At 35.7% G+C, this 12,424-nt stretch overlaps 1 protein-coding gene across 1 annotated transcript in view; it reads left to right on the forward strand.

Annotated features, from left to right (window-relative positions):
• The window catches only part of Vps50 (vacuolar protein sorting 50), a 731,402-nt gene that overhangs the window by 696,781 nt on the left and 22,197 nt on the right, over positions 1–12,424 (forward strand). Inside the window, exon 25 of the mRNA XM_090374870.1 lies at positions 8,784–8,973. Coding sequence (XP_090230996.1) covers positions 8,784–8,973 — 190 coding nt within the window. The remainder of the gene's footprint in view (positions 1–8,783; positions 8,974–12,424) is intronic.

Below are 12,424 nucleotides of genomic sequence, written 5' to 3' on the forward strand. Positions count from 1 at the left end.
TGCAACTGTTCTCAGAACAAGATGAATCGAAGTGAAGTTGCTCCATCATTTATTATAGTTAAAACGCGAGTCACATTAATTGACATGATTCGCAGTCGAGGCATTAAAATAAAAGAAACATTTTACCCGCTCTTTTAGCACATTTTGGAATAAAAGTGCCTAGGGTCTACGAAAACCAAAATACGGCCTTGCGTGCAGCCAACATCCTTTACTGTCCAACTTCAAACTCACAGAACCAAGTTTACACCTTCCTCGTTTGTTCATTTAACTGCCATTTTCTGGAAGTACCTTCCTTCATACATATTTCCTGAAAATTACTGTCTACAGAAGTTCGAGTCATCAACAAATATCTTTTCTCGTCTTCTTAACCTCCAACCCAGCACAGTACTAAGTACTATGTTCTAACACCTCTTGTGTTTTGGGTTTTCATAAAAAAAAAATATATATATATATATATATTTTACTGAAATATATATATATATAGATATAAATATCTTTTAGGCTGTGAGCCCAGTTTGGTGTGTTGTAGGCCAAGTACTGTGATGAATATAATTAACAACTACACAGACTAATGGAATAGGCCAGTAAACCACCATGCATAATAATGGCCTTTAACTGCTGTTGTGCATAAAAACTTCCACTAACAAACAAGAACGAGTAAATCACAGTACCTTATAAATGGAGGAATTTAACTTTCCAGATGTTGGCTGGAACATGTTGTTATTATTATTAGCCATAGAGTGCAAGGAAGCCTGAGGCTTATGCTGCACCAGCCCAAAAAAAAAAAAAAAATTTTTGAATTACCCTGAGAGAAAAAATAAGATTCAGAAGTAAAAGGGAATCACCAAGAAAAAGAAGAATAATGATATCCAGCTGAACAACCTGTGTGTGCCAAGCCCATACTCACCAGATGTGAGCCCCTGGGGTATGAATAAGTTACTCATGCAGTTGAGAAAGTTTTCTGAATTTGTGACTGCTTTCTACAGCCACTACAAGCGAAAGCAATTTTCTTGATCTGATTATCAGCAGTAACTCTTCATCCATTTAGAATAACCAGATAAAGAAAATTGATCATAAATTGATCATAATATATTGATGTGGGATCTATTTAATGATATAACTACTATCAAGAGTAAAGGGGAATGATTTGCTTTCATAAAGGTGATTACAGTGGTTTCAATTCCTTTCACTTAGACCAGTTGATGATATTAACAGCTGAAAGGTATAAATGTGAAACATTCAGGGAAATAATTGTAGAAGCTACTAAGCTATTTACATAAGTAAGAGATAACTGTTCATAGTTTAATCTAAATGGATGATCTGATGAAACTAGTGGCAGAGAAGAAAACTGCATGCGATGATGAAGGCAAGTCACTAAGGGGATTAGGCAAGCATAATGCAGACAATGAGATGTCCTTAGCTAAGAAAGCAAAGAAATGGATTCTTTGCTTATATTAACACTAGAAGAGAAAACATGTATCACATTGGACGCACTAGATATAAATGACATAACTATTCATGATATATAAATGATTTTGTGTTAACTGAGAAGAAAGTGGAAGAGCAATTGTTGAAGCTAAAAGTAAACGTGACACATGAAGCTGAGAGGATCAATCCATTTATATTAAAAGAAGCAAAACGGTCATAATTATGAGAGCAATCTTAGATTCACAGGAGATCCCTATAGATTGGAGATATGTAAATGTCTCTCCTATTCACAAAGGGAGATCAGAGTGTGATATGAGTAATTGCATACCTGTAAGCTTGACCTCTATTCCATGGAAAATAATGGAGTCAGTCATTAAAGAAGTATTGTAGGATCATCTTGACAGAAATTACAGCATGGATTTGTTAATGGGAGGCCTTGTCTGTCCAGTATGATTAGACATTATGACACAGTAACAAAGGATCTGGATTCAGAAAACAGTTTTGACATCATACACGTAGATTTCAGTAAAGTTTCACATGAAAGATTTCTATAAAAATTAGAGCATTAGGAGCTAGTTACTGTTGTGGATAAAGAGATGATTGGGTGGATGAAGACAGAGGGTAGTTATAAATGGGCCTTGCACTTTGACTAATATTAGTAGAGTTCCTCAGGGTCAGTGCTGGATTTCTTACTGTTTTCAGTGGTTATTAACAATATTGATGGAGTCGTGAAACAGTTATTGGCTAAGTTTGCAGAAGGTACAAAGGTTGGTACAGTGGTTATTTAAAGGCCTATAGAAATTAGCCAGTTCTGGTTGGCTGGACAAATTTAAAGAGCATCATGGCTTACTCGAAAAAGTTATTTCTGGTGAAAGTGGAATTGTAATGGAAGAAGACTGTATCTATTGAAAAGAAACAATTTGAAAAAAATTACGGAGGCCTACAAGACATTGACTTTTCAAGGTGATAAATGTTTATGTGGTAAAAATATTAAGGAGAGAATTACACCCTTGGTTGCAAATATGGCTGGTAATGAAAAACTGAAGCTTTTGGTAATAGGCAAAAGTAAATAACCCCAATGTTTCAAAGGAATAAAGCCTTTAGAGTTGAACTACAACTACAACAAAAAACCTTGAACAACATGAGAACTTTCTGAGCTGTGGATTTTAAATTTCGATAGAAAGATGACAAAATAAAACAGAAAAATCACCTTGATTGTCGACAACTGTCCTGTCAACCTTTACTTGGTAATTTCGAATTTACAAGTGTGAAGCTTGTTTTCTTCCTTCTACTAAATAATTTGTCTTAACTGTAGCCAATGGACCAAGGCATTATCAACAATTTGAAAATCCACTACCGAAGGCACATACTGAAAAAAAATTATACTGAGAATAGAAACCAAACAACTTATATATTCTGTTATAGATTTGTTGATGCGCATATCAGAGTTGGCGAAAATGTGGAATCAAAATGTGACGGAAACAACTATTAAGAATTGTTTCGCAAAAGCAGATTTTGCTAAAATGCTAATTAACAGAGATGAGAGAAACTACTAGAAGACATTGAACAATCTTGGGAAGAGTTGCAAGTGAGATTTCATCAGTGGAGAATTTGTTCTTGACGAATTTTTAGGAGTTGATAATGATGTCACAGTAGCTGAAATCCGAGTGACTCCCAACATTTTGGAGCGTATTTAAAGAACTTTTTTTTTTTTTTATGAAAACCCCAAACACGAAAGGTATCAAAACCTATAGTACTTAGTACCGTGCATGGGTTGAAGGAGAAGTATGGGGGAGGGGAGGGGGTGCCGGAAACTTTGCTCTAGAGACTAAACATGGGTTTCACCACTTCAAGCCTCCAATAAGCAAAGTGGTGGTATTTCACCGGTTGATGAAAGTCATCTACCACCTAAAAACTAATGACAGTATCGACAATGAGTTGGATGAAAATGAGGGCAATATTAAATCTTCCAAAAAAATGTTGGCAGCATTTGAAACTTTGCATCGAGGCCTTCAGTGGGAAGAAATTGTAACAGAAAATATATTGATTTAAAGTTTAAACAAATGTGAACATTTTTATGAATGGTGTACAGTAGAATCCAGTGTACAACAAAAAATAACCAAATAGTTTACAACATAATTCTTAAAAGTGAAATAATAAATTGTGGCATCATGTAAGCAGTCATTTCTTAATATGTATGTATTAATAAATTGTTTTAAAATGTTATTAAATTTATTCATTCCCACTTCTTTCCCATCTTTTACCATATTTTTGAATTTACAGTATTTTTCACTTTTGAAAAGGTCATATTTCAAGAGAACGATCAATTTCATTTTAAAGAGGTCCAACTGTAACTGAATAGATCCCTTCCACCCCAGGTGTCTTCCTTATGTTTAAATTCAGCAATTTTTTCTCCACTTTTCTCTCAGTTATTACAAAATAATTTAACTCTCTCTTAGAATTTGATAAGCCTCTGGCCTCCACTTACCTACAGAATTCCTCATGTATGAATGTAGATACAAAATACTCTTTCAGTTTGTCAGCTACCCAAGCAGAATTATCAACAATCGAACCAGCAATATCGAGTGGACTAATCTGACTCATCCCCTTCCATCTGGAGCAGGGGTTGTTAACCTGGTACTTGCGAGCACCGCTGTGCTCTTTAAAAAATAAATTTTGCTCTCAACCGATCCTAAAATAGGTGCTCGCGAGCCCCTTCGCTTAAGCTAAAAAATTTATATATAAATTTTTTTATTTAAAAAAGGCGCTTTCTTTTTCTCAACTTTCTGCAATATTCTACAGAAATCCATGCCAGTCTTCCCCAGAAAACCCTTTCTTTTGTTATTTATTGGAAGAAAATTATATATTTTGCGATGTTTTAATCTCAAAAATGGTCAAGGTTTTGATCCTTGGATAGTATTCTTAAAATTTTTTCTAATTAATTATTATTAATTTGACATCTATTTGGTAAGAAAAATTGTCACAAATTACTTTATTGAGAGTATCATTTGTTGCCGCAGTGTCGCTACAGATCGAGGATAAAGCCTCATGTGGTTCTCAGTTTCTGGTTTTAACAGGTTTGAAGGGGTTTCTTCCCAGTTTTGCCCCATTGCACTACTGCATTCGGTACCGTATATGTATAGTGCTGATTTTTAAAGGTGATGAAAGTGTTATAATAAGAAATCTTTTGATTTTGTGTGCAAATGCTTAAATGTATTTTCTTTTAACAGATTTAACTAAAGTTACTAAACCATTTCAAAATGGATAAGTTTTTAAAAAGAAACTGAAATGAACATGGTGAGTCAAAAAATTATGCTTTAACACTACCTTTCAGTCGTCTGATTTAGACTTACATGTTTCAAATGCAAAGAAATAAAAAGTATGCATTTCGGTCCTCTTGGGAATATGGTTATTTGATAATAGATAATAGTAGTGGAACTGGTGTTTGTTATTGTTATTTGGTTTTTAGGAGCATTATCAACTGAGGCCATATTGCTCCGGAAATATGCGGTAGTCATTCCCTGACCTTTCCGCATCCTCCGTATTTGGTGGTCATGAGCTCGAACCCCAGTCTAATCAAGAAGCGTGTGCTACGCACTGCTGCTTTGCCCACCTGGCTACGGAGGCACCGGAACTGGTGTAATTTGCTTATTATGTCAGGTGTGTTTGGCTGGCTATTGGAAGTCTAATTATGAAAGATATGCCATAGGAATTTTCATGAAACTTTTCCCAAATTTATTACTAGAAAAGCTAAACTTCATGAACAAAAAAAAAGAACTTGAAAGACAGAAAAATAATTTAAATTTAGGTCAAGCTAATAGTGGTAATGACGAGTCGACTAATGTTTCGGGCATATCACAACTCGTGCTTTGTTTGATTCAACATGATGGCATCTGTGAAGAAGATTTTTTTGGCTATATTGCTGCTTACTGGTCATACAACTGGAAAATATGTATATGACATACTTATGCAATTCCTCACAGTGCACAAAATTGATCTGAGTGAACTTGTATCAATTGTTACCAATGGAGTGCCTTCCATGATAGGTAATAAATGCCTTATTGCTTATCTCAGTGGAGATGAAAGGATACATAATTTTGTGCCTTATCACTGTTTGATTCATATTGAGGCCTCGTGTTCATGAATGAAAAATAAAAACAAAGAAATTATAAGATGCCTTCAAGTCATTGTTAAAGTCATCAACCGTTTTATTGCTAAATCCCTAAATAAGCGACTTCTAAAGATATTTTTGAAAGATCTTCAAGCACTGTAATCTGATCTTATTGCCCACACAGAGCTTTGTTGACTCAATCATGGAAAGGCACTCTCCAGAATTTGGGAGGTGTTTGAAGAAGTAAAAGCTTTTTCTAATAGAAAGCAATAAAGAAAACCTTTTTAATTAAATTTTTACTGAAGATTTCACGATTACACTTGCGATTACATATGTTGTGTTAGTTACCCTAACACAACCCATGTATTTACTTGTTCTATGATAATTCCCAGCAGTCCTTGAAATCCCAAGCACCTCGCTTTCCAGGCTGCTGCTCATTCCAGTAGAAAAATTGCAAGAATCACTTTCACCTCTGCCTGCGGCTACTGTTAATCTATTAGTCTGTGACCCCTCCCCCAAGCTAGCAGTTTTCCATCCCACCTAACACTGCCGTGATAGCATCAGCAAATATTGTTGCACCCTTTCTATTTAAGTGTATCCCATCCCTGTAGAAACACTCTCCTGTTAACAGCACAGACGCACAGACCATGCTGAGAAAAATTTGATCCCATGAGCCTTATACAATCTCTCCAGGGCCAAATTGATTGACAAGGCTCTCACTTACCTGTACTTGTGAAGTAAATCAACAGATCTCCTACTCTTCATGTCATTATTGCCAACGTGTACAACAATATCACCTTTTGTGTCCTTAAAAGATATCTGCTCTACTGTACAATGTCATCAAATTTTGCCCCTGGCAGGACATACCTTGGTCCTATTCCACCTATCCTTTTTGCACAGTATATTTCCCACCTCCCTGACATTAGAGTCACTGACAATAACTAGCTCCTATGAGACCAGCTCATTCTGCCATGAAGGTTGCTGCTGCTACTGTGTTGCCTGATGCACGAGAGTGAGCTCTGGCATTGAGTTAGGCAGCTGAGACTTTGATGGGCCTCCTATTTTAATTCCTTTGAGGGCTTCTACCTACTCTTCAAACTCTCATAAACACCCATAAAAATGCTGAGTTGGTTCCTAATTTCTTGACACTCCCTGCACCTAGCACACACAAACCTCCTTAGCTAGATCATGTTCTGTTCCAGAAAGCTCCACAAACATTTCACAAGTTTAGGCTGAAGCTTTGAAGAATTTCCACCTTTGATTCTTCCCTGAGCCACAGCACTCCTGTTACTATGCGCATGTTGCTTTGCTGATCTGGTCTGGGACGTGATTTCCTTTTTAATACAATTTAATTAATTAACAGTGAAAATTAATATGGTTAATAAATTTTATTGATTAATTGACTATACTAGACTTGAATATACAATACTATACTAAGCTAATGCAGTGATACGTATTCCACTATATAGTTTGCTATCAACCTTAGCTATCAAGTTCGAGATATAAGCTATCAAATTACACTATACCGTAACAATCACAATGTTAAATTAGTTTAACATTGTGATTGTTACAGTATTAAATTATATCCTTAGCTAAATACAAAAGATATATGCACAAAGAGTGATTAAAACATTCAAAATACTTATTTATTACAATTAAAACCCTACTGATCTTCTGAGCTATGGTTACTTGCTACGATATTCTTGCCAAAATGCTGATACAATAGCGGTATGGGTAACGAGTCATAACTTAGAAAATCACCAGCTAAATTTTAAAAAATAAGCTAATGAATGCTACTAAGCCTATTTAATCTATTTGTGAACACAAATTAATGTGTTAATTAATCAGAAATATCTAAGAAAAATTTCTAAGAAAACTTATCCATTTGCAGGAGCTCCAGTAGTCTGTCTTCACTCCTGTAGTCTCATTTCCAATCACTAAATTAACATATATTGCTGTATTTGCTATTCTGAATATCAACTTCCTGTTTATTCTACTGTGAAATCACTACAATATTAACACTATTGAATTTGTCGATACAGTCAGTCCTCGTATAACACGCGTTTACTCTACACAATTTATAAATAGGGGAATGATGTCACATATAACACAAACCGAATTTGCTTATGCACAATTTGGCTTTCTCTTTACAAGAAGTGGCAGCTGAACGCATCACTTACTGCATTCTTTACTCAGTTGCTACACATGCACCGCTTTGTTTTTGTGTGTATAAAATGTGCCTCCTGATTTTTGTTCTTTTGATACTGTAATTGTGTTTTATTCCCTAAAAATGAGTAAAATACTTGAAACTGCGTGAAAAGGAAGTGTGCTGGTGAAGATACTGCAGGTTCTAAGAGAAAAAGAAAAGCGGCTAAGGTAAAGAAAGCCAAAACGAGAACCGCGGCAAACTACTGGAACTTGCTGGATAAACTGATTTGCCATGACTGCAGTTTCTTCCAGCGTTCCCATTAAACAAACAGTGTGTGTTAACAGTAGTGGCAGTAGAAGTCAAGAATGATATATTGATTGACATGTTCACATGGCAGACGAAGTTTGGAAACCTTTAAGGTTCGGTTAGGAAATAACATAACAAAAAACATTAGATCAAGACACAAATAATTGGAAGAGATGGAACATCTGGTATCTGTTTGGATAGAATGTCAAACAAAGAAGAGAACAAGTTTGTTTACAATGAAAGCAAAAGCATTAGCAATATTTTATTACATAAAAATCGTATTAAAATACTTACATATTTTATTACAATTATTTTTTGCATTTGGTACTATTTTAGTTACAAATGTGTGTTCAATCTTTTGGTAGTCCGCACCTAACCCTTTTTTTTTTCCCCATAAGGCCTGTTGTTTATATTGCATGATTTTGCATTGCACAAGGGTTTCTAGGAACACAGTTACCATATTATACGAGTACTGACTGTATTTCCAACTTTTAAATACTGAAATATTTGGCCTAGTTAAGAAATATGCTAAAAAAATTACAGTTCATTTAAAATTAGAATCTAATTTTAAATGAACCTAGTTCTATATGGTATTTATTCTGTTTGGGTTTTATATTAAATTTTTCCTCAATGATACACAACTGATATATTAAATGTGTATATGAAAATTTAACTTTCCACTGGGTATCAAGAAATACTGATAAAATACTTACTATAAGAAAAGATACTGATCATAAAATTAAATATAAAGCATTGATTTTGAGTATAGTGTGATAATCATTTTTCCAGATTTTCTCAGGCTAAGAAGTGCACAAATGAAGGAAGAGCTCTGATGCAGTTAGATTATCAGCAATTTCTCAGTAAAGTGGAGAGATTAATGGATATGAAGCCTGTACCTGAAAGGGAACTGGTGGAAAGCTATATTAAAGCTTATTATCTATTGGAATCAGCCCTGGAACAATGGATTCGTTCGCATAGGGTAAATTTAAGATTTCTTTAAATTTAACACCAATGGTCTCAATAAAATTGTGTTGCTCATAAGTAGACTTCAGATTATATATGCAGTTGCATATGTGCATATTCAAATACATATTTTAGCCATTGCAGTTTTAATGGATATAAATGCACATAACAAATATTACAAGCAATACTGCATATTCCTTAACTTGATCATTTTTTTGAATATTTATATCAGACCTATATAACAAATCACTATATTGTAATTAATTCAACATGGAATAATATTTTATTGATCATGAAAAGGTTCACAAATCAACGTGGGAAACATTTTAATGCTATTTTTCTATTCATTCTCATGCATCACTACTACATCACTACTACATCGTTAAACATGCCAAAAATTAAATCTGTCACAAAGATTAGTATGGAATTGTGAATTGCCAATCACAGAAGAGATTTTACCAAGGATGACATTATTGTGTTCTGTATTGTTTGCAAAAAGAATGTTCCCTGCAAAAAAAAAATTCCAGATCGACCAATATATGAAAACAGCATCGCACATTATGGCCATGCAAAGGCAAAGAAGGAAAAATGTCCAGAGCAGTCACTTTTAACCAAGCCAAAGAAAGAGAGAAGTGATTTTTCAAATGATTTGTCTTACCCTGGTAAGCAGCAATATCCCTTTCAATAAGTTAAACAATCGAGTCTTCAAGCAATTTTTCAAAAAATTGTTGTATAAATCACATATTCCAGACAAACCTATCTTGAGAAAGAATTATGAGCAGCAGTACAAAACTAATGCCTCCTATATTTTTTTCTCAGAAAATTTAATTCCTATAACTATGCCTTTTACGTCAATTAATCCTCAGTCATTAATAAACACTGTTTTTCTTCCACAAAGTTACCATCATTTTCTATGCACTGCCACCATCTCTCTGAGTCAGACTATTCCAATCCTGTAAAAGTTCATACCTTTATTCTGGAGAACAAGTAGAGAAATACCATCAGGACTTGGAGATTCATCAAAATCCTTCTGACATCATTTTGACAGAAGACCACAGGAAGCATTGAATGGAGCGTGTTTGGAAAGGTGTAAGGTGTTTTACCAAGGTCATTAATACATGAGTTGGAAGAAAAATGGGATGCTAGCTGATCAGCTTTATCTTGGCTGAAGTAACAACAGAACCATCTGGTTTTGACAGAGATGGGAGCAGAGATGGGCAAAAATTGCTGCCAATAGCTTTGGCAAGAGACCAGAATGCTCGGCTAACATTAGGGCAGATAGCAAGATTTCTACTCTTAGCCTGTTCAAAATTTAGATTGGACTTATTAATAACTGCTTTACAATTGTTGCTAGCTCTGGTGTAGGCAGAAAATTAAACTGAAGAATTGGAAACAAGCCAATTATGGTATGCAAAATTCTTCTCTTGAACAGCCTTAGCGCATTTATTGGAAAACCAAGGTTTAGGTAAAGGATGAGATTTTAAAGTGGAATATGGAATAAAGAATTCCATTCCTACAAGAATAATTTCACTTATACAATCTGAGCAAATATTAACATCAGAAGTTTTGAAACGGTAATCCGACCAAGGAAAAGAAGAAAAGGAAATCTTGCAGGTCATCTCATTTTGCATTCTTGTAATTCCAAACAACATGAGGTTGGGAATAGCCATGAGATAAAGGTTCCATTGGAGAAGAGACAATCACCAAATTGTTATCCGAGGTGCCTAAAGGACCACTCACATCGACCATGTACTTAGAAGGGTTGTTTGTGAAAAAAAGATCAAGCGTGTTGGCTATATGGTTAAGATTGTCCAGTATTCTGGTTGGTACAAGAAGAATGTATGCTGTGTCATTTGTAATTGCAAAAGCTTTAGCATCTCTGCCAGCTGGAGTTGTGGACATTAAAATCACCTTAGAAAATTACCTCACTGTTAGGAAAGTTGGACTGGAGAAAGTCAAGAAGCAAAGAGAGGATGTCAAAGGGTTCCAAGTGATTAGTGGAATTATGAGAATGGTAGAGACAACAGATTAATTTGACAGAATGAGGGAGAGAGATTTTAAGCCAGAGAAGATCGAAAAGTGAAGATTCCAAATTACTAAGTCTCTGACAGGGAAAATCAGAATGGCCATATGCGCAAGTATACTTGCGTGTACAACAATGCTAGGAGTTTGGTAAATAAATTTGATGAATTTGAGGTATTGCTCAAAGCATTAAAGGCAGTTATTGTTGGGATATCAGAGACATGGTGTCACTAGCATTTAGCATTAGCATTAGTAGAGGCATTTGATGCAAGAAAGCAAGCTTATGCAGCATCAGCCAAAAAAAAAAAACCCAATTCCACTTCACCCCTCTGTTCGTTCAAAATACCTGTCCAATTGAGCCTTAAACTTATTTAGGCTATCAACCTCCACTACAAGGGATGGAAGTCTGTTCCACCAACCAACCACCCGCTGGCTAAAGGCAAATTTCTGCACGTCTATCCTACATCTGTCTTTCCTCAATTTGAATTTATGCCCTCTCAGGTGATTATTCTGAGCTAGAGGAAGAATCCCATCAGCATTGAGCATGCTCAAGCCATTCAAGGCTTTATACACCTCTATCAGATCACCTCGCTGGTGCCTAGTCTCCAGACACTGCAATTTGCAAAACTTAAGCCTTTCTTCGTAAGAGCACCCTTTTGTTCCATTCACTAATCTTGTTGCCCTTCTCTGTACTCGTTCCAGCAGCTCTACATCCTTCTTGAAATGAGGCCTCCAGACCTGTATACAGTACTCTAGGTGTGGCCTGACCATTGCCTTATACAAGGGAATAATCACCTCCTTATCCCTGCTGGAAAAATTCCTGTATATCATTGACAATACTCCATGAGCTACTCTTGCAGCCCGCCTGCACTGCTCAGAGAACTTCATATCTGCCTGCACAACCACCCCCAAGTCCCTTTCATTCTCTACCACTGTCAGTGTAGTACCACAGATTTGATACGTTGCTCTGGGGTTGCTGTTTCCCATGTGTAGTACTTTACATTTGTCAATGTTAAACTTCATTTGCCACCTCTCAGCTCATCTCCTCAACCTTTCCAGATCCTATTGCAGCAGCATAGTGTCAGTAGTGTCCTTGACAACCCTGCCAACCTTTGTATCATCTGCAAACTTGGACATTAAGCTTGATATACCATCATCAATATCATTTATAAATACAGAAAACAATAATGGACCCAACACTGAGCCCTGAGGGACTCCACTAATAACATTAGTCCACGATGAGCAGTGTCCATTGATTACCATTCTCTGTCTTCTCCCCCTCAACCACCCCTTTATCCATAGCAGCAATTTGCCTCCAATGTCACACTGCTCCAATTTGTGTAGCAGTCTTCCGTGTGCAACAGTATCAAAAGCCTTTCTAAGATTCAAGTATATAATATCAAAGCTATTCCCTGCATCCAGTTCTTTTGTGACTGCATCATAGT

The sequence above is a fragment of the Mastigoproctus giganteus genome, chromosome 1, assembly GCF_048544385.1.
Source record: "Mastigoproctus giganteus isolate SK-2022 chromosome 1, ASM4854438v1, whole genome shotgun sequence".
Taxonomy (NCBI): domain Eukaryota; kingdom Metazoa; phylum Arthropoda; class Arachnida; order Uropygi; family Thelyphonidae; genus Mastigoproctus; species Mastigoproctus giganteus.